At 35.7% G+C, this 24,110-nt stretch overlaps 1 protein-coding gene across 28 annotated transcripts in view; it reads left to right on the forward strand.

The window, feature by feature from the left end:
• SKAP1 (src kinase associated phosphoprotein 1) overlaps positions 1 to 24,110 on the forward strand; it is a 296,523-nt gene that overhangs the window by 69,607 nt on the left and 202,806 nt on the right. For 18 of the 28 annotated variants that reach the window (XR_010152796.1, XR_010152797.1, XM_523821.8 and 15 more), the window contains one exon: positions 13,473 to 13,574. Coding sequence is in view for 25 of the 28 variants with exons in the window: in XM_523821.8 (XP_523821.2) it covers positions 13,473 to 13,574 (102 nt within the window). In the remaining 3 variants the exon portion in view is untranslated. Of the gene's footprint in view, positions 1 to 12,857; positions 12,981 to 13,472; positions 13,575 to 24,110 lie in introns of all 28 variants that reach the window. The other 10 variants (XR_010152795.1, XM_054671234.2, XM_054671235.2 and 7 more) reach the window with 1 other exon arrangement.

Here is a 24,110-nt window from a genome sequence, read left to right on the forward strand (position 1 = left end):
TGCATTCTGAGTCAAGCAAACTATTAAAAAATGACATCTATGAGAGAATTAGAAATTTGAACACTGACTGGTTATTTTATGTTATTAGGAAACTACTGGATTTTTTTAGGTGTGGCAGTGGTATTATGGTTAATTTTTTTAAAAATAGTTCTTTATTTCAGAGAGAGGTGTGCCATGATATTTAAATATATAATGTCTGACAAATAATATGGGAGAGGAGAAAGAAACAGGGTAAGTATAGATGAGATGAGATCGACCATAAGTTGACACTTGTTGAAGCTGGATGATGTATATATGGGAGTTTATTACACTGTTTTGTCTACTTTTATACGTGTTTAAACTTCTCCATAATGTAAAGGTAAAAGAAAAAGGTTGAGATTGATTAAAAATGTAACATTTTTCTTTTATCTCTATCATGAGATCTAGTATATTAATGCATATATTGCTTTATGCCTCTGGATATAAAGTACATAGAATAGTGAACTGATTTTTTAAATTGTTGTTCAAGTTAATGTTTTATGATAGAAAGAACCTAAGCTTTGAAATCATACCTGAATTCGAATCCCAGCTCCTCTGCTTAGAAACTTTGTTAGCTACGGCAAATTACATCAATTCTCGAAGCTTCAGTTTCCTCATGTATAAAATCTCACTAATAATATCTACTTCACAGTTACTATGAGTTGTAATGAGTTTTAATGAGATTATAACTCATAAGGAGTGCTTGCCACATGGTAGGCACTTACTAAAGTGGTAACAAGTATTATTATGTCTCAAAGTAGGGCGAGGCAAGTACATACATGTATAAAACCTTAATAATAAAATTTTCACGTATCTTTTCATAAAATTCATTCATTCATTCATTATAGCTGAACCCTGGTGTAGGGCCATGAAACTCACCATGTATATATTTGTAAGGTTTGTATTTATAGAGAGCATTTTTATTGGTGGTAGCCACTTCAGAGGCTAGATTTACAAGCTTTTTGCTATATGGTGTCCGAGACATGTTGAATGGAAGCACAAATGTTGCTTAACTTCTTGTCCCTTATGGTCACATACTTGGAGCATGTAGTTATGACAACTACAAGAAGCAAAACATTAAAGCAGCAAAGAAACACCATCTTTACACTTTAAAAAAAAGAGGAAGGAAATTTCCTTTGAAGTTGAAGAGAAGTGTTTTTGAATTAATGGAGTGTACAGTGATTTTACTAAATTTTATTTATGAAAATACTCTTTGCATTCATGCCAAAAGGTTTTAGCACAGTCATAAGTAGGATTTATACAAAGAAACACAGCCCAAATTTATGACGTGTTTGCAAATGTAAGAAAAAGTCTAAATTTACAATATTTATAATTTATTTTTAAGTATCTTTCCACCACTATTCCTGGAATGCTGATATTTTATAAACACAAGCATTGGTTTTGAACCTAGACTATCTCAACCTATACTACTTTTTAAAAAAAGAAATATTCCAGCATGTTTTTCATGTCTTTTGGGGATTTAATAAGAGGGAAATGAACCCAGGCTGAATACTCCTGCCTTTGGCTTTGACTCAACCTTTTAACATCAACAGTCTTGACAGCTGCTTTTGTGGCTTGACTTCCTTCAGGCATTTTCCCCCTTTTTCTTATTTGCTACATTTTATACAAATTAATCTGTAGCAAGTGGACACACACACAAACTGTTTTTGAAGTTAATTACTAATTTTGATACCTTTTCAAATAATTTACTTCCTATACATCTACTGGTAGGGTTTTTTTTTAGTGGAATAATGCATTTTTTAAAAGGGCAGAATAATGCATTTCAAAATTAATGCAGCAATTGTTTTGCAATGACTATCAAAGATTCTTTTTTTTCTTTCTTTTTTTTTTTTTTTTTTTTGAGACAGAGTCTCGCTCTGTCACCCAGGCTGGAGTGCAGTGGCGCGATCTTGGCTCACTGCAAGCTCTGCCTCCTGGGTTCAAGCAATTCTCCTGCCTCAGCCTCCCGAGCAGCTGGGACTACAGGCGCCCGCCACCACGCCCGGCTAATTTTTTGTATTTTTAGTAGAGACGGGGTTTCACCGTGTTAGCCAGGTTGGTCTCGATCTCCTGACCTCATGATCCATCCGCCTCGGCCTCCCAAAGTGCTGGGATTATAGGCGTGAGCCACTGCACGCGGCCAAACGATTCTTTTTTTAACAAAAAGACTCACTTTTTTCCTTTCTAAAGTTAACATTTCCCAAGATTTTTATGTCCTTTCTAAAAGTCCTTCCTATTCTGTAATAGATGATATTAAGATATAAAAAAAGAACTAAATTTTATGCAGGTAAAAGAAATCATTGGAATCAGGTAATGCTGCCTTCTGTATTCCCTACACAATGTATTATGTACAAGGATGTTCATGATAGCATTGTTTGGAATAGCAAACAGACAGCCTAAATGCCCAGCAATCGGGGACTAGTTAAATAAATATACACCCATTTAATGGAATGCTATATAGAGTTAAAAGAAAATGATACATATATATGTAATATGTATGTAATATGTAATATGGAAGGTTCTCCAAGGAGTATTGTTAGATGAAAAGGGTAATTTGAGCAAACTAGTGTGTATAGTTTGTTTCTGTGTGTGTGTGTGGCACAAGCACACGTGTTTTTATTTGTATATAGAATATTTTTGGAAGGATACATATGTATCTATTAACAGTGGTAATCACTGTTGAGGGGGATATTGATATGAATGAAAGAGAGAATATTCTTTGGTGCTATTTGAATTTTCACCATGTGCATGTATTATTTTTTAATGTTAAAAATTGGTTAAAATAAAAAATGAGATAAATCTATATTGCTGACATGGAGCAGTTGTCAAGATAAAGGGTTAGGAAGAAAAGCTGGATACAGAACAGAACAAATGTTACCATTTGTTTAAAAAGAGGAAAAAAATACATATGCCACACACACAGAGACCCTTGTTATATTAGATACAAAAATTCATAGAACACCCAAGAAATCTCACAATGGTTGTCTCTGGAGAGAAGGATCAAGAGAAGAGAGGATAGATGAACTTTCATTATATGCCTTCCTGTAACATTTGAAGGTTTTGCTCTGGGCATACTTAACTTTTTTTATTTAATAAAGAAGCTTTCCAAAACAAACAAAAAACCAGCGTGGTAGTAATCTATTTTTCAGTAGAATCATGATTAGCAGTTTCTTACCCACTCAAGTTTTCATCTGTCTATCTATTCATTTATTTATTTATTTTAGTTTTTGAGACAGAATCTCGCTCTGTCACCTAGGCTGGAGTGCAGTGGCTTGATCTCAACTCACTCACTGCAGCTTCCATCTCCCAAGATCAAGTGATCCTCTCACTTTGGCCTCCCCAGTAGCTGGGACTACAGGCATGAGCCACCATGTGCAGCTAATTTTTGTATTTTTTTGTAGACATAAGGTCTCACCATGTTACCAGGCTGGTATCGAAATTTTGGGCTCAAGAGATTTGCCCACCTCAGTCTCCCAAAGTGCTGGGATTACAGGCATGAGCCACTGCTCCTGGCCTATTTATTCTGAAATGTTAATTAATGGGAAAGGCCCTGATGATGGTATAAAACAGCAGCATTCTCTGTTGTTTAATGTTTGAGAACGTTGGTATATATAGGTGTGTTGAGTTTACTTATCACTTAAAAGTGAATTTTTTTTTTTAGACAGAGTCTCGCTCTGTCACCCAGGCTGGAGTGCAGTGGCACGATCTCAGTTCACTGCAACCCCCACCAATAGGTTCAACCAATTCTTGTGCCTCAGCCACCCAAGTAGTTGAGATTACAGGCATGTGCCACCATGCCCGGCTAATTTTTGTATTTTTAGTAGAGATGGGGTTTTGACATGTTGGCCAGGCTGGTCTCGTACTCCTGGCCTCAAGTGAAAAAGTGAATTTAAAAATAAATTATATGGCCAGTCATGGTGGGTCACATCTGTAATCTCAGCCCTTTGGGAAGCCGAGGGAGGCTGATTGCTTGAGCCTGGGAGTTCCAGACCAGCCTGGGCAATACAGAGAGACCCCATCTTTATAGAAGATACAAAAATTAGCCAAGCATGGGGGTGTGCACCTGTGGTCCCAGCTACTTTGGAGGTTGGGGTGAGAGGATCACTTGAGCCTGAGAGGTCAAGGCTGCAGGGAGCTGCAATTGCACCAGTGCACTCTGGCCTGGGTGACTGAGTGAGACCCTGTCTCAAAACAAAAACAAAACAAAAATAATAATAATTTTAAATTAGTATCGTATAATACTCCTGGTGACTGATAATGATACCTTTTCTTACCCCATCTTAGTCTTTTCAGAAGTTCACAGAACTTCAGATTTTCGTCTTCACATAGATGTCAAGGAAAATCAAGTCACTGAAAATTAATGACTGCTTTAAGTTTGTTTGATTAGCCCAGGGGACTTTGGTTGAGGAAAAAAACAACTTATAAATGATTTCTCTTAGAAGGTATTATTCCTGGACTAACACAGAAAATCAGGTGGGGAGTACAGTTTCTGAGCATAGAATTTTTACATAAGAATTAGTGTTCATCAAAACTTGTGCCTCTAACAAATTTTCATGTTCTAAACACAAAATATTGAGAGAAAAGTGTAGTCCATTTGAATACAAGCTTTTTTGTTTTTTTTGCTTAAAACTTTTTTGTGAGTAAGTAGGTTAAGCCTTCAGACCTGAAACCCAATGAATTTGCTTGATATTTTGAGGCTAAATAATGTAATAGGTGGACCCAATTCTATTAGAAAGCATTTATTTTTCATTTGGCTTCTCATCAACACATGCTTCTCTCAGAAACTTGTTTATGAAGATGGCTAAGTATCACTAGCACAGGAAAGGGACTGCTAAGTTATAGGCAAGGGGATTTATATGACATATAAAATAAAGATTCCAGTTTCTGCTGACTCTTGTGAGGCAAGTAGTGGAAGAACCAATCTTGTGAACCCTATCGGTCCTTGTCAGCTGATGTGAATTTAACACACATTTGCCATCCTGGAAAAGTTATTGATCATGATTAATCTCTAAAATGTATTTTCCTAAACTTAAAAAGTGATACCACTTACCCTTAAGATTTATGCACTTTACTTGTGTTAGTGATGCCTCAATTAAAAAGTAAGTTTTTTAAATAAAGAGATACTTTTTCATGTGAAACTTTTTTTCCAAGGAACCGAATATTGAACTGAATTCTTGACAGTGAGAGGTTTTGGCTGTTGATAATGATGTTACATACATGTTGTCAAATACGTGAATGAGAATCCCTGTTTAGAGTGGGATGTGGCATGGGGAGGTTGAATCTTGTCACCATTTGCCTTTACAGCTTTAGTGGTATTGGAGGTTTATGTTATCACAAAGAAAACTTACCCTTTCTTCAGTATGTTAAAAGCTGGCTCACATGTTTAGGCCTGCTAATCTTACCCATAATCCATTCTTTACTATGTTTTATTTTATTTTTACTCCTTGGACTTTTGAAAAACATTTCTTATATCTACCTGTAGCCTGTACAACATGTCTTCTTCTTCTTCTTCTTTTTCTTCCTTTTCTTCTTTCTTCTTTTCTTTTTTTTTGAGACGGAGTCTTGCTCTGTCACCCAGACTGGAGTGCAATGGCGCGATCTCGGCTCACTGCAACCTCTGCCTCCTGGGTTTTAAGCAATTCTCTCTGCCTCAGCCTCCCAAGTAGCTGGGATTACAGGCACCTGCCACCTCGCCCAGCTAATTTTTGTATTTTTAGTAGAAATGGGGTTTTGCCATGTTGGCCAGGCTGATCTTGAACTCCTGACCTCAGGTGATCCACCTGCCTCGGCCTCCCAAAGTGCTGCAATTATAGGCATGAGCCACTGCACCCGGCCATCTCATTCTTCTTTAATGGAAGATATTGGAATCCAACTAGACTTATAGTTTCTCTCAAGAAGTTTCTTAAGTAATGTTGGCTTACCAATTGGGGCATAGTAGACCCTAAAATGCATCAGGATTGTAAATAAGTGCTAAGGCCTACTACAGCTTGCTGTTTGGGAGAAAGGAAAGATGGGACAAGAAAGCAAGATGAACCAATAGTAATAAAATTGCTACATTTATGTGGCATTATATATTTTTCAAAGGATTTTCCTGCTCTGAGACTTAAAGCATGATGGTGCCAGAAAGGAAACACATTCTTTAACCAAGCCAGGTCAATGCTATATTTAAGTATCCAACAGAATCAAACAGAAGGTGCTGGAAAAAAATCAGTATATTAATTTCACTAAGCCTGAGGTGGCTGTTCAAATTTTGCAAGCATGAAATTCATACCAAGAAGTGATATTTTGAAAAAATTACTACATTACTCGATAATAAATTTCAACTATGAATTGGACCACTTCTTTCTTGACCAAATCATTGACCAAATTTTGTTTTGTCTGTCAGTTCTACTCTCCATACCTAATGTGACTACTGCTATTATCACTAATAATCATAATTTATAGATTTACTTTACTAAAGTTAAAATACTAATTGATAGTATATACCATAAAGTCAACTCACTGGCTGTCATTCAATATGCTTTGCCTTTGAGTAATGATCATGATTTATTAAACATGCAGATTTTCAGGCTATATAGTTCAGTGGATTAGAACAAGAGCTTAGTAATCAGACAAGTTGGGGTGAAAGCCTGGCCCTGCCACTTATGAGTCACCTATATGACTTTGGGTAAGTTATTTCATCTTTGTGTCTCAATTTCTTTATCTTCATCTTTGGGATAATAATACATCTCAGGATTGTTTTGAGGATTAAATGAGATAGTCCACAAAAAGTCTTGACCCAGAGCTTATACCCAGTAAGAGTTTAGCTAGCTATTATATAATAATTATTATTATAGCTAACTTTCTCCTATATGTCAAAAGATACTGAAAATTCAGTTGGATAGCTTTGTAATAAGAATTAAGGACTGAGAATACTGTGGCCCAAAGAAAACAGAACTATGAGCCAATAATTCCAGATTATGATTGCCTGGTTGCCATATGATAAATGCATTCATTTTACAATATATTTATCCACATACTACCAAATACCTAGGTTTATATATTTTGAATTATGTCAAAATCTCATTACTGTTGAAAATATTCCCACTCAGCAGGTTCCATTTTAGTACCAGTTGAACAATACCAGTGGTAGATGGAATGTGTTAGTGTGAAGCTGGAATGACTGCTGACAGGCTGTAATTTGCTTTATGAAGTGTTGGTTGTCACATATACAATTATCTGGTTTATATTTGTTGCTGCCAGCCCTACAGTTTGTTAACATCCAGGAGTTATGCCTTTATGTGAAACCTAAGAAGGGTTAAAAATCCTAGCATTTTCTTAGAGGGTGGGAGAGGAGAAGACAGTGGCTGCTTTTTTTTTTTTTTTTTTTTCTCTTTTCTTGTTTCTTTTTTTTTCTTTTTCTAAGAACTAGGATGATGCTACACACTACAGCTCGCCCTACTGGTCAAAATTAAAAACTGCATTACAAAGGACCATTTTCTTGAGGGAAAAAAAGAAAAAAAGAACTTTTCAATTAGCTCCCACTGACATTTTCCTGTCCAATCCACCACTGACAGATATAGTTCATTCTGAGAATATCATTAAGCTATGCTGCCCTTTCGGTTGTTGGATTCACAGGTGTTGTTATAGTGATTATACTAAGAGTGTCTAATCAATTTGGCTCCATTTGTGATTATTTAGACTGTGCCACTCTCCTCAAATGTTATCTCTAAAGGTTCTTAAGAAGGCTGTTATTCTTAGCATGATTACATAATTAGCAAACAGTAAAAAACTGTAGTTTTTTACTAAGCTAAGCTAAAAACTGTAGTCTTAGGCTCAATTTACTTCTTGTACATTTGAGATCCAGTTGGAGCAACTTTTTAAAAGAATGATAAATGGAAACTTTCTTTACCTGACCTATCATTTATTCTGTAGACTTAATGACATTCAGTACCATTACACTCACTGCCAGGGCCTTGGGAAAAAAGGAATATTTATACATTGAATTATAGATAGGTGTAGTAAAGGAAAAAAAAAAAAGAGAGATAGGCAGAAAGTCCGACTGTATAGAACAGAGAAGAATTTGAGACCTTCACTATACATGGATTAATCACAAGAACTAACCACACAGATCCAAATGGATATTTAGAAATTGGTGAAGCCTCTAGGATGTTCTCTGGAAAACATAGTACATTTTCTAATGCATGAATATGTGCAAGATGGTATGTAATTTATAATGGAAGTGTTGACAGAATTTTAGTTTTGGTGCAGCAAAAGTGCTCTATAATATATTTACGTGTGAGTAACATTTCATATATGGTCACATCTGTACCCAACATATATCTTTAGTTGGTATTAGATTCAATAACTTAGTTGAATGGTTATAATAAGGACCAATAAGCTGCAGTTTTGCTAACCTTACTATAGTTCAGCTTTGGGAGCTGTATTACTATTAAATTGGCCCATGAAAATCTGGCAATATTAATGCTATCAAGCATGAAAACTAACTGGACTTGGATCAGGGAGCTTTATTTGTAGCATTTTAGTGAGAATTTATTAGTTTAAAGAGGGAGCTGTATTTCTTATGGGATCTTAAATATTAAATAGAATAGGAAGTCATGTGTTTCCTTCCAACAACAACAATTTAAAATTTTTCAATTTTAAATTAATCTAAATTTCCTTATATAACCCAGAGATACTTGGTGAAGTAATAGCAAACCCTAGTGTTTTGTTGTTGTTGTTGTTCTTTTTTGTTTGTTTGTTTGTTTTTGAGATGGAGTTTTGCTCTTGTTGCCCAGGCCAGAGTGCAATGGCACAATCTCCGCTCACCGCAACCTCTGCCTCCCGGGTTCAAGCGATTCTCCTGCCTCAGCCTCCCAAGTAGCTGGGATTACAGGCATGCACCACCATTCCCGGCTAATTTTTTTGTATTTTTAGTAGAGACAGGGTTTTCCATGTTGGTCAGGTTGGTCTCGAACCCGAAACTCAGGTGATCTGCCTGCCTCGGCCTCCCAAAGTGCTGGGATTACAGGCATGAGCCACCACGCCCGGCTGCAAACCCTAGTTTTTAACCACGCCATATAAACAGTTGGTTGCAAATATGAATAGAGTCTTTATAATATAGCTCACAATTAATTTGAAGAGAAATAAAAGACGATGATGTAGACTAACAAAAAAATCGAGACTTTACATATTGAATAAGCAAACATATATGTTTTCTCTGTTATTTGTTATTTTCTCACTTTTTTTAATGCTTAAACCATTTTCTGTCTTTTTAAATTTCTTTCTCATTTCTCTGGTAAAATTGTCATTATGGCCTGTTTTTGTCTCAAAATAGTATCTGCAAATTCAGGACTAAACGGATTTGCTGTGAACTAAAATAGTTACAAGGGGAACATCATCATGGTTCATTTTTCTCCCTGTTTTATTTGGAATTGAATTAGTAAATGAAAGTTTTAGCAGTTTAATTCACTTCTCCATAAAGTTTATGGAGCAGCAACAGCTGGTTGAATCTGTGGCAGAAAAAGCCAACTTCTAGTGGCCAAGACTATTGTTTCAGAATTAAGGGAGAAAACTCATTAACTGTTAATGAAAACACAGGGAATAAAAACAAATAGCACAGAAACCCTAGGAAATAATTACCTTACACCTGACACAAAGCTGCTTTATTTTTCTGCTCCAACCCTCAGAAATTCACAACTTATCACTCTGTGGAGCATGAATGAGATTGAGTTTGACTCTCAGAAAAGAATAGAGAAATCATCCTGCTTATGGGCCCCTCAACATGTACTGGGTGGACAACCTGCCATTGAATATACCAAGGAGTGTATCTAACCCCCAATTCTTATGACACTTAGGCTACAGGAGCAAATTACCTGCTAATAGCAGGTGAACCTTGATATAGTTCCACTAGATCTTGTTTAGAAATACAAAGAGAAAGGACTGAAGGTAGTGGATGTGATTAATGGAGATATGATGTGTTAGAATATATATCTGTATAGAAATATATTGATTCTGAGGGAGTTGCAGTGGGAAAGTGTGTCTCCAGTGGCAAGGGGTCTTGCTTGTGAGAAATCCACTCTAAGCAGATAGAGTTCTAAGCCCTAATTGTAGAGCTGCTGAGTGGAAATGTCTGTCACTATAGTTTGTGATCATTTATGTCTGATCCCACTGGACTACAGTTGTGGCCATTTGGAACTGCATTTGTCAGAGCTATAGACAAATCCAGAGAACACGTGCGGTTATGTTTTAAAGAAAAATGATGTTCTTAAACAAATCCAAAATGACCACAATAATTGCTGTTCTTCTATAAAACTTTTCACCCATGCATCCTCAGTAGTTGTAATCATTTCAATTACACGGGAGTGTATATTTATATGGTATTATAGCCTTGTTTCTGTGTGTGCCCAAGGGAACTGGGTCACTTGATATGACACTAAAAACACTTATAACAACATCTCCATCATCAGGAACTAATTGCACTTGGGTGTAAAGCTTATTTCTAAATGTTCCCGCACCACAACCATTTGTACTACTGACCTAGGCTCTGTTTTGCTGCATTGAGTTGTATATCTATGTCGTTGTGTACTTTACAGAGGAACTGTCTCATGTTTGACACCAGGGGTGGCTGTTGAAAGCACACCTTGGGTGACTATACTCAGAAACCATAGGAATCACGTGGAAGTGACTTTTCCATCTGAAGTTAGGAAAGCAAGTGCCAAATCCAGGCAGGTGTTTTGGGTAAGACTTTAAGAACTGAGACTGTGAAGGCAATGTGATACCCTGGATTGGATCCCAAAACAGGAAAAGTACATTAATGGAAAACTTGTGAAATCCAAATAGAGTCTGTAGTTTAGTTAATAACAATATACCAATGTTAATTTATTGGTTTTGGCAGATAGACCTCAATTATGTAAGAAGTTGACATTGGGGGAAACTGGGTGAAGGGTATGTAGGAACTCTGTACTATCTTTGCAACACTTACATAAATCTAAAATTATTCCAAAATGAAAAGTTCACTAAAAAAAAAAGCCCTTCCTGATCTGCATGTTTTTTAAAACACTTAGAATGTGAGCATGTACTTTTTTTTTCTTTCTTTCTTCTTTTCTTTCTTTTTTTTTTTTTTTTTTTTTTTTTTTTTGAGACAGGGCTCACTCTGTTGTCTAGGTTGGAGTGCAGTGGTACAGTCATGGCTCACTGCAGCTTTTACCTCCTTGGCTCAAACGATCCCCCCATGTCTCAGCCTCTCAAGTAGCTGGGACCACAGGCACAAGCCACCATGCCTGGCTAATTTTTCTACTTTTTGTAGAGATGGGGTATTGTCATGTTGCCCAGGCTGGTCTTGAACTCCTAGGCTCAAGCCATCCACCTGCCTTGGCCTCCCAAAGTGCTGGGATTATAGGTGTGAGCCACTGTGCCTGGCTAGGTTCTTTTTCTTTAATGGTGGATTTGCCACATTTTTGAAGCAAGCAGAGAACTTGGAGTCCAGAATAATAGTTTATACATAATGTTCAGTATATCCTACAAAAGTTAAATTTTGCTTGGCAATTCCAGTACTTTTTTTATTTTTAAGGATTTTTATTTGGCTTAAAATAAAAATTCCATTTAACCTTGCAGCTCACTTTCAGGTTACTAGCCAGGCAGTCCATTTAGATTGTGTTGATAATATAATTTTAGTGGACTTCCAGTGATGTAAAATTTGAGCATTTTAATCCTCAGTCCAGTATTTGAGAATTTTTCTGGTTATTATGGAAATTACACAGTGATGCTTTAAGCATAGCTATAAACTTTGTATACTGATAAGTAAACTAATAAAAGAGAGTATTTCTTCTGGCTTTGGCCAATGACTATTGTGTGAGTTTTCTACAATTTTTATTTCTCTTTTTCATAATAAACTTTATAGTTTATTTCTAAAGTCCTATATTTGTAGGTGTTCAACTCAGTTATGGACATCTACCTACCATACAGCATTTGAAGAAGAGTCTAGATATGATCATCTAATTTATGGAAAGAGAAGGCTACAGCCATTCTCTTTTTATCATTTTATAACCTCCCTGGCTTTCTAGTTTAATTGTAGGAAATAAACCTTTAAAGTGAGGCAATACAGATTCTATGTAGGTTGTTTGGTTTCACAGCTCCCTAGTTGAAATCCAAGGCCAAAACTCTACAGTATTTACTGAGATTAGCATTGATGATTTCCTTTGGAAATTAGTATTTGAGATAATATTAAATTCAGTTGAAAATCCTATTTTCATGTTTGTGAAATGAAATAAGCAGCTGTCAGTGTCCTTTTATTAGCAGACTGTACCTCTATTTGGGGGATTTTAAGGAAAGCCATTTGCAATACAGAGCCTTTTCTTCCGTTTTCTGAATGAGCTAACATCTTCTGTCTGAACCTTTTAAAGTATCATAATAACATCAGTCACTTCTACAGAATACAATCCAATGTATATTGAAAACACACAAAAGAGATTAGCATTAATTGCATAATTCAGTATTGTATATACATTACCTTTTATCAAAGCCATTTTACAGGACAAATATTATCTTCTTAGGGCTTTTAGAATTCCTAAGAGGTCGGTTGCCTAGGCTGTAAACTAGAATTACAAAGAAAGAACTTTGTTAACGTTGCAGAACAAATAGGAATACAGTCCAGCAAAGTCTAGGTTTTCTCTATTTTTATAATACTTCTCTTACTTTTCAGAGAAAGACTATTGACCTTGCTATATTATATTATGTATAGAAGGTTAAACCTTTGGGTCAGTCCTATTTCATTTGAAATAGAGGCATGCAGGGTAAAGGTTGTAATTATTGGAGACATAGTATATATGAATATAAATTTAATTCTTTTTTTTTTTTAGATGGAGTCTCGCTGTTGTCACCCAGGCCGGAGTGCAATGGTGCAATCTTGGCTCACTGCAACTTCTACCTCCCGGGTTCAAGCGATTCTCCTGCCCTAGCCTCCCAAGTAGCTGGGATTACAGGTGCCCACCACCACGCCCTGCTAATTTTTGTATTTTTAGTGGAGACAGGGTTTCACCATATTGGCCAGGCTGATCTTGAACTCCTGCCCTCAGGTGATCCGCCTGCCTGGGCTTCCCAAAGTGCTAGGATTACAGGCGTGACCCACCGTGCCTGGCTGAATATAAATTTATATAGCTATGTTTTTATTTTAAGTATGATAGAGAAATTTCTTTCTGGTGGCAAGAGGTATTCCCACTATAAGCTAACAGTTCCTAAGTTTTAGTGAGAGAGTTACTTGAGTGGAAAATTTTTCATCCAGGTAAGTCAGTTCTTGAACCTATTTAACTGTTTCCTATATGTTAATGGATAGTGGCCATGTTCATCATCCAGTAAAAGATACATTTTTTTTTCGAATACTGGAAGAGTTCATACATAGATCCTTTTATAAGGATGTATCCTTTTATAAGGATGCCCAAAGATTGACCTTATTTTCTGTCTTTTTTGTCCCTCAGGGGGAGACATTGGACAGGACAGCTCTGATGATAATCACAGCGGGACTCTTGGCCTGTCCCTCACATCCGATGCACCCTTTTTGTCAGATTATCAGGATGAGGGTGAGTGTTATCCTTCTGGATTTTGGGTGACTACCATACTTCATTATCTTTTGACCTGACATCTTTGCCTTTTGTCATTTTTGTATCTAGCAGCCTTTGGTGGGTTTTCTGTACTGGTAATCACTAGTTTGCAAAGAACAACTATTTGTTTCATTGTGGTGCTGATCCTCCTTGGTAATTCAATACTTCTGAAGTTAATGTACTTAGGGAGACACTAATTCCATATTGGAACAGGAAGACATCATTATTGATCTTTTTATAAAAACCGTAGCTCAATAGCTAAGAGGGCATTTTAAGATTTCAGGGCCTAGTTTATACCATTCTTTTGGATTTTTTAGCTTCACTGATTTACATGAGAATTGAAGCTTTTATTTAATGATTGTTGGATTATTAATTTTCTGTGGATCATTTGAGACCCGTGAGCTCATCATAGTATATAATAAGATACCATTTCACCTGTACTTCTCACATACCCCTGACCATATTGGTATTGCTCAAGGGGAAGGGAAAGCCACAAGAACCACAGTGTGAATCTTCCTAGAGCATCAATTTTACTTGAATATTTGGGAATGAGAGGAGTTAAATAATTCAATTGTTAGAAACATTATTTTTATATTCAAAATTCCACAGTATATAACATAATGAAATGCAAAATATACATGAATTTTTAAGATAAGACATAAAATATAAATATTTTGGCCTGATGGCTGCCAGTTTCTGGCTCAGGCCTAGATTTCCCAAGTGTGGGGATCCACTGTGCCTCTTCTGTCATGTGGCCACCTGAGCAGAAGGTTTCATCATCATGGATGCGCATGGTTTTCTTATCAGAGTCTCTCTCATGCCTTCCCAGTAGGGTTAAAAAGGTAGAGATGCTACTAAATTGAACATTAAATTGGAAACACATTATTCGCTTAGGGATTGGGAATAAAGTTGGTAAATTATTCCTTACTTTTCTTTGTTAGTCTGCAATCTTTCCATTTCTTTTTATTTAGATTTCAAGAGCTTATAATTTCTGTTTTACTCTCTCTTTTTACTTTATCCATTGATTGTTATTTCATTTAGCCCTTTTGACAATTCATGTTTTTTTTCCCTTTCACTGACTTGATAACCTCCACATAAGAACTGGGAGTTGAATCACACAGAAACATTTTATTTTGCTTGGGCTTTGTATAATAGCACAATTAGTAATACCCAAGTTTTAAAATGGGGTTTGTAATATAGGATCTGTGTATTGATTCAGGTATTACACTAAAAACATTGTTTGGATTGAAAGTTTAATAATTACATTGGTAGCTGATTAATAATTGTAGAAAATTAACAGTGCAAAACAGGAAGAAATCAACTTTTCATTTGTTTTTGATTAATCTAATGCTTGACAGAATTAGAACAATAATGCCTCATTAATCCTTAGGTCACTTATTTGGTATTTCCAACTTTCCCAAACACAACTGAGAACACAATAAGTAATCCAGAAAGGCCTCTAAGTGGAAATAGATGTAACTTATGTACCTTGCTCTTGGAAGAACCCCTAAGGCCCTTTGCTGAGGAATCTTCTTACAAGTTTCTAACCAATACAGTGTTTTGGTTTCTCAGCCCACAGTAGAGCTTCAAATTAGAAGAAGGGGTACTATAAAGGCATCAATTAACAATAAGATTAAGGTAAGAAACAAGAACAAAACTTTATATAGAAAACAAAATCTATAAATAAAATTTATCTAAGAATAATTTTTTTAAAATAGCAGTTTGGGGTCATTTTCTATGATAGAGAAAAAGAGTGCATGCTCACCTAAGTGCTCAGTATCTTAATAAATTAAAACTTCTTTAGCCAGCATTTATTGAGCACTTACTATTTGCCTTGCATCATCTGTATGGTAAGCACTCTGCGTATGTCATCATTTGATCCTCAAGACTGCCCTAAAATGTGGATATTAGGTTTATCCTTATTTTACAGACAAGGAAACAGACTCAGGGAAGTTAACGTATCTAAAATCACACAGCTGGTAAGTAGTAGTGCCAGGATTTACACCTACATAGTCTGGTTCTAAAACCTCTGCTCTTAACCACTCTACTATCCTTACCACTATCCTTATCTGAGATATCCAAAAAAATAGATTCATACTCCAAACATTTTGGCAGATTCATACTCCAAACATTTTGGCTAAGACCATACAGATAAAAATACTATGCTTAAAAATATTTTCATTAAAATAGTTGAAATTTAGGAAAAACATTTGTGTTGAAAGAGGTAAATCTGGAAAACTCCAAAGTGCAAAACTCATAAGAGGAGTTAATTATATTAGTAATATTAAATTCTTACTTAATAAATTTTTGTTTTTAGTTCTATGCATAAAATTAAAAGAATTCCCAAAGTGACATAGTCAATGGTAGAGGTAGGAATAGACCTATTTCTATGTTAAAAACTTGATTGTAAGATGATGTGATACTGTTTAAATGTGAGTTTCTGCAAAGCATTGAATCTAGCACAGTGCCTGAGTGCCTAATACATAACAGGCACAATAAATGTTCATTTTCATACCCTGAAAATTAAAGATACATACATTTCCTGTGAAATTAAAGAGAAAGTTATAAAGGTGTCAAAATTTTTAGCAATCTCTATATCCTATTTAATTAGTTTTTACCATTATAGAGAATGGTAACACTTGATATGCTACTTATTCATTTTTTTAAACAAATGTTTGTTTAAAGATTCCTAGGTAACACCAAGACACTGTGTTAAGCTGCAGGTGAAAAATGCAGTGAGAAAGCAGATACAGTCCCTGCCCTCATGGAGCTTACCATCTCACTGGGAAAACTATTAATAAGTAGACAAATAAAAAAATATAAAGTTAGTGTCTTTATAGATAGCTAAGTCAATTATTTATGAAGAAAAAATATTCCTCTTTATTTTTTATTATTTTTCTTTTTGAGACAGAGTTTCGCTCTGTCACCCAGGCTAGAGTGCAGTGGTGGGATCTCGGCTCACTGCAAGCTCTGCCTCCTGGGTTCATGCCATTCTCCTGCCTCAGCCTCCCAAGTAGCTGGGACTATAGGCGCCGGCCACCGCGCCTGGCTAATTTTTTGTATTTTTAGTAGAGACGGGGTTTCACCGTGTTAGCCAGGATGGTCTCGATCTCCTGACTTCGTGATCCACCCGCCTTGGCCTCCCAGATATTCCTCTTTAACATTCTTTGTAATGACAGTTATTTTAGGCTTTTCGAATTTTGTCTTCATTAGAAAATGTGAAAATATTTCAGATATTTTGTCTTCCACTGTCAGCTAGAGTAGTATCCTAGACTTGCCATTATAAAAGTATACACAGTCAGGCCCATCCACCCATAACTTTAGTGATGAGGGGCAGTAACCATGCTGCATATTGTGTTTAGGTCATGACTTTGTGAAAACTACAAAGAGTGCTAGAAGAATGTAGAAACCTGGCCAGGTACACAGCAAAAAATGAAAACCAAGGTTACAGGCTAACCCATGCATAAAAATGAGAGCCTGTTGCCACCTGATTACAATTCCTTCTCCTTTTCCTTTGTAAATGCCCACAATTTGAAGGCAGAGAGAGACACCCACAAGAGCACAGCCCCACCATCAGGAACAAAAACTTGCTAACAAGTAATAACATTTAGATTTCTGAACTAAAAGCATAGTTTTTACCATATGGAAGGAAAAAAATGTAGTAGGAAACACTGACCACAATACTTAGTACAAGAGCCAGGCAACTACAAAGCTCAAGATCTGATTGTTTTCAGTGTCCAAAATATACAGTGGATTTTAATGTATTTATAAACTTACTTTGTTAGTATAATGAAGAATCCCTGCATACCTACATTATTTTTTTAAGTGGATTGGGGAAAGTGATCATTCTATAAGCAGGATATAGTGACTCCTTCTGGAAGAAAAAGAAAAAATAAAATTATTTTAGAAGAAACCTAAAATCTATTATAATGTATTATTTGTTATATATGTTTACGTTCTAATTAAAGAATGGGTGAATGGATATTGAACAATTAAATCTGGATAGAAGTGAGAATATTTTAGAGCTTCTTTGTGCATCAGGATGTTGAAGGTTAGAGAAGATTCTTATTCTTCAGCAAAATGAGAAACAACTGGAAAAGGAAAGACCTGTAACTATCATTGGAAAAGAGTAGTAATGAATAACTGAAGAGACTGTTGTTGATTGATTTTATTACATACTTGATTTAAAAGGAACTGCAAACATGTTAAAGTACCAATAGTAGCTATTTTCAACTCCATGCCATTTCTGAAAAGTACATTTAAAAATATAGAGAATATTCTGGAAATAAAAAGAACCCTTTTTTTACAGTGCTATTTTTAGCACTTTTAAGACATTTCTCTGTTTTCATTTTAGTTCTGAAATACAAGTCAATTTTGGATTTAAGATTATGAATAATAATAGACTAGATTTTGTTGATCATTGTGGGTTTTATTTTTATAATAGTGGGGAGAAAGCATTAGATATGAATCTATTTTAAACAAAACTGTTTTAGTATTCTGAAATTAAAATGAAGGTTTAATTTACTGATTAAATTATTGTAGCCAGAGTTCAAGTTTGTCTTAAATTTCATGGTGCCAAAGTTAGTATCATGGAATCTGGGAGTTGGAAGGGATGATAAAGTCATCTAGTAATAGGAACCATTTATCGAGTGTTTACTATGCTTTACTAAGTGGTTTCCATGGGTTATCTCATTTAATTCTCAAACCAGCTCAGAGAGGAAGACACTGTTACCCATTTTACAGGTAAAGTATTCAGGCTTAGAGAAATTAATTGACTTGACCAAGGATGACACATCTAATCCACATGAGGGAATAGAGTTCCAATAGATTTCAAAGCCATTGCTTTTTGAAAAGTTCTGCTGAGGTGGATGTTTGTTCCTCTGTAGACATCTACTCTTACGGGCTTTCCAACTCATTTTCCTTACTGCTTTTTTCACTGGATATAATGTTGATTTTTAAAATAAATGTGTTCACAGCTAAAAGTTATCCTCTAAATGCTTTTACTGCATCCCACAAAATTTCATTCATAATTATTCTAAGTGTTTTATCATTTCCTTTATGATATTCTTTTTAACTTACATGCTACTTAGAAGCATTTTTTGTGTTTACATTCTAGTTTTTATTTTAGTTTGTTTTGTTGTAGTTTCAAGAATTTTAAAACCTACTCTTTTATTATTGACTTCTGATTTTATTACTTTATAATCTAAGAGCACAGTGTATATTATTTTGATTCTTTGGACTTTGTTGAGACTTCCTTTGTAGCTGTAATAATCAGGTTTTGCTTATGTGCTATGTGTGCTTCAGAAACATTCATTGATTACACTCTTACTCTTTTTATTTTTATAAATAATACTCTTTAAATCTTTTATATTCCTAGATTTTCTTTTCTCTCCTGAGAGGACTGTGTGAAATCTCCAATTACAATTGTAGATATATTCATTTTTTTCCATGTTTTGTTTGTTTTGTTTTCAGGGTCATATTATTAGGTACTTATAAAGAGCTCTAATTGATTAAAAAGACCCCCTCTTAATGAACTGAAATCCTATTCCTAGAACTTCCACTTATTAAGTTAGTTTCGCCTCTAAATCTATGACAGCACCCTCGATAGACTTTATTTTATTTATTTATTTATTTATTTGAGACGGAGTCTAGCTCTGTTGCCCAGGCTGGAGTGCAGTGGCATGACCTCAGCCCACTGCAACCTCCGCCTCCTGGGTTCAAGCAATTCTCTTGCCTCAGCCTCCTGAGTAGCTGGGATTATAGGCGCATGCCACACGACTGGCTAATTTTTGTATTTTCAGTAAAGACAGGGTTTCATCATGTTGGTCAGGCTGGTCTCGAACTCCCGACCTCGTGATCCACCCGCCTCGGCCTCCCAAAGTGCAAGGATTACAGGCATGAGCCACCGCGCCCGGCCACTGGTAGACTTTATACTCAGTGAGTATAAAAAATGTTCATAAGCCAGTTTGAGATCCCCATTATTGTGAGTCAGGGGTAAGGCCTGATTTTAGTGTATAAATTATATTGTTTCACAGAGTAAATAACCTGAGCTTCTTACAATGTTTACTGAGGTATGTGAATTAATGATGCAGGGATTAGAGGTAAATGACCTCACTGATCAGGATAAATCTTAGGTGGAATCTTGCTGACAACTTTGGAGTAAAATGTGCGTAATTTAGGGCTGCTTTACTTGGAGTGTTAGAAACCTATGTAGGTTCAGTCACTGGTACCCTAGCACCAATAATTCATAGTATTCTAGCACCAATAGGACCCTAGTAGATTGAAAAAATTAATGGCTTAAAAACAGCAAGCCATTTGCTTCCTTCTCACTGATGGGGTTAGGCTTGTTAACTTTCTTCGTGTGTGTTTTTTTAAAACTATGTAAGCTATGTGAACATATTTGGAGTTTTTAGTTCCTTTTTATTCTATGATATGAAGATAATGAAAATGATTCAATATAGTCTCTTTCCATAAATAAGTCTATAAATAAACATATATGCATACATACATATACTCAAGCAAGCATTTTTCTCATTTTCTTTTTATTCTTCAGATAACTGCTTTGATCTTTGTTGTTAGCTAGAAGGTATATTTTTCTTTAATAAAGGCACATGACTCCTGTCAAAGCTAATGGAAGTTATGTATGTGTGTTTAGAGGCACATACTGTGGAAGAACATAAAAACTTATATCCACGTCCGTGTTTTTGGAGCCAAATAATGAATTCCACAGTAGAACACACACTTTCATGAACCTGGTGGATTTCTAAACAAGTTTGTGTTGGCTTTAGGTGAGTCCATCAGATTTCAGATCATTGGGAGAAATTAAGGACTTGGTGTTGAGTTTACTGTGATAAGGGTAAGTAAACTGTCACTCAGGATCACAGTGGCTTCCTTCATGAAGATAAATGTCTTATTAGATCTAAGACATCATGTCGTTTATATAGTCTGGTATAAATCACAGATGAAGATGACAAACTGGGCTTCCAAGTTGACAGTAATTTATATTACTTAAACAAATGGTTACCAAGGATTATACATGTTTTCATGAAGAATTAAAAAACAATAACAATTATCTGTCTATGAATGACCCGTTTTTCATTTTCAACCCAGCATTTTGGGCTGTTGGTGTGTGTTTAAACTCTAACTTTTCATCCAGTACCCAGTAAAGTGCTTTCACATGTGTTGATAGCTGGACATCTTCCATAATGCTTCTTTCACTAAAACAAACTCCTTGCAAATTTAACCCATACATTTGGGTTAAATTCTACATAAAATCATGGAATTTAAGAGCTGGAAGAGAGTTGGCAATCACCTAATCTAGTCTCTGTTTTAACAAAGAGAAAACTAAATTTTAAAGATGGTAAGTGGTCAGGCGCGGTGACTCATGCCTGTAATCCCAGAACTTTGAGAGGCCAAGGTGAGTGGATCACTTGAGGTCAGGAGTTCGAGACCAGCTTGGCCAGCATGATGAAACCCCATCTCTACTAAAAATACAAAAAAAATAGCTTGGCGTGGTGGCAGGTGCCTGTAATCCCAGCTACTCAGGAGGCTGAGGCAGGAAAATCGCTTGAACCTGGGAGGCAGAGGTTGCAGTGAGCCAAGATTGTGCCACTGCACTCCAGCCTGGGCGACAAGAGTGAAACTCCGTCTGAAAAGAAAGAAAGAAAAAGAAAGAAAGGGAGGAAGAAAAGAAAGAAAGAAAGAAAAAGAAAGGAAGGAAGAAAAGAAAGAAAGAAGGAACTAAGTGAAGAAGGAAGGAAGGAAGGAAAGAAGGAACTAAGTGAAGAAAGTAGGAAGGAAGGTAGGAAGGAAGGAAGGAAGATACTAAGTGTCTCCATCCTACAACTAGCAAGTGATAGAACCAGTATCATACCCAAGACCACCTCTCTGAGAGTGACCTCTCCTGGCTTACACTGCATGCATTCCCTCACCTGCATGATCTCAGCATGCTTTTCAATGCAGCCTCCAAATGGCTTTGTAGAAGGTCTGATCTTGGCTCCTAGATGATTTCTTGCAAGTTTCAGTCAAGTTCTTCAGACACATGTGTCTCTCTTGCCTATATATGTTCTTACTATTTTCCTAGGATGATTTGGAAGTGGTATAGTTTATAAAGAATTTCAAAAAGGCTCCATAAATGCCAACAATAGTTATGAATAACGTGCATTAAGCCCCTGAATTGATTTGACATAGAACTAATTAATTATCTTTTTTGGCCTTTTTGTCCATGTTATAGATTTTAATACACTACTAATGAAGAGTTCATTATTGAATACCAATATTGAATGTCCTTATTCCATCACGAGTTTGGATGCTATGTAGAGGATATGAAAAAGGAATAAGATGTGATTCCTTAGTGAGCAAATAATCTAGTTGAAGAGAGATGATTCGGGCACTTTCACAACTAAGCATATGGTACATAATCCAGTGTTGATGACTGGGGACAGTTTGCAGAAAAGACTAATTGGTTGGACTTGCCGTAGTTCGGAAGAAAGTTAAAATAATATTTGACCTAGGTTCTTGCCAAAGTGTTTTTAGAAATCTTTTCCAGAGCCGAGTATGAGCAAAAGTCCATTCTTTGAAAGGTCAAACATTTATTGAGTTTCTACTCAGTAAATGGCAAAATAACAGTGAGCATTTTTAAGTGCAAATAGTTGATTTTTAAATGAGTGACTTGACAGATGAGAGTAAGCTTTTTTGTTATGCCTTGAGTATTCTTTGTCTCTCTCTGAATTCTAAACTAGTCAACAAATGTAATGGTAATGTGAAAGTTCTAGTATATGATTATCAAAGATGTTATATATATATGATTGATATATAAATCAATCAGAGGTGGGGAGGGGTTATGTATCTTTGGATGCTGTTGATTAGAAAATCTTATACAACATATTTTATTACCTTGTTCTTAGAATCTGTACATGCATTATAATTAAATGTAGCATCTGCTTTATAGATGAACATTGAATGACCCCAAGTTTGGCTATCTTTCCTAGGACAATCAAGACTAAATTTCTAGAGGTCTGAATTCTGAGGTATAATTTTAACCAACAGACTGTCCTTCCTCAAGCTCCAAAGTCACTGACCATTTTTACCTCAAAATCTCAAATTCACTTTAATCGGAAAGAATTTTGTTTAGGCATAAAATAACTCTTTTGGGCCAAGTGTATGTTTGTGTTTATACTTAATATATATATTCAACTCTTCCTGCTTTGATAGTTTTTGTTTTTCTACTAGTCATAATTTATTTTGGCCTAACATAGAAGTCTGACTTTTCAAGTAAAAAAGAAAGGTTAATAACACTATTTAACACAATGCCGACCCATGTCTTAGTCTAGAATATTATGGCTTACTAGGGAAAGGTTGTTGAATTCATAAACTATATGATACTTCTGCTCTAGGCTGCCTTTCTAACTTTGAGTGACAGCCTTTTTTATGTTGGGCCCTAAGTAGCTTAAGTCCGGATACACTGGTCTAGCAGGAAAGAAAGATTATATGGAATGGATTCTCTGGCTTGTAAAAGATTGGGATTTAGAGAGGAATTGTTCCTTTATGGGAAGTTTTCACTTATAGAAGCCCTTTCCAATTTGCTGACCCATTTTGTTAGAATATAGCTTATATGGTATAGTATATTTTCACAGAATACTCTGAAAGATATACATTGTTGTCTTGGTTAATTTTATTATTATGTTGTCTCATTATAATACCCCAGATTTTATTTTAATCAACAAAACATAGGGTTAACTAGAATTACTAGCTCTTCTCTCTACAAGTGATCATTATCATCAATGAAAGACATTTGTGAATGCCCAAGAATACAGTTGAACCTAGAGATTGTCAGAGCTTAGGGAAAAAAATTACTTTGAGTTATCTAATCTAGCCCTTCTAATGAATTCACATCATTCTTACTAATATCTCATTTAATTAATTATCAAATATAGTGATTACACTTTGGGTCCTCCCTTTGCCGGACATCTTTCCCGCCCAACTATTATTCCTAATTTATTCTTCATGTCTAACCTAAACTTTTCCTTCCTTAGTTTCAGGCCATTGCTCTTTTCTATACCATCTTCTGAGACTGAATAATTCCCCTAATTCATTTATATTGTTACCTTTAGAAAGTATTAAAGACTGAACATTTATCCCCAGAGTCTTCACTTTTCCAAACTACATAAATTTCAGTTCTCTTAATCCTTACCTCACTCTGCCCCTGTCATACTTCCAGTGCTTAGGTATTTTATCACACTGCTTGATATTTTCCATTCCAAGGGGATCACCTAACCAAGAGGGCTGCCCTATGGGGAGGGGAGTGCTCAAGAGTAAAATCTCATATAAACCACTAGAAGATGCTTAAGTGTTTATTAGATGTTGGTATTGGTGATCATCTGGAGAGCACACCAGTGTAGTGCTTGCTTTGGCATATGTTGGGATATATGTGTATTTTAATGCTTAATGTATTATGGCCTGTTGTAATTGAATGTCTATAAAGTAGCAGTTAAGAGGGTTTTATAGACCTTGAAA

Source organism: Pan troglodytes, chromosome 19, assembly GCF_028858775.2.
Source record: "Pan troglodytes isolate AG18354 chromosome 19, NHGRI_mPanTro3-v2.0_pri, whole genome shotgun sequence".
Taxonomy (NCBI): Eukaryota; Metazoa; Chordata; class Mammalia; order Primates; family Hominidae; genus Pan; species Pan troglodytes.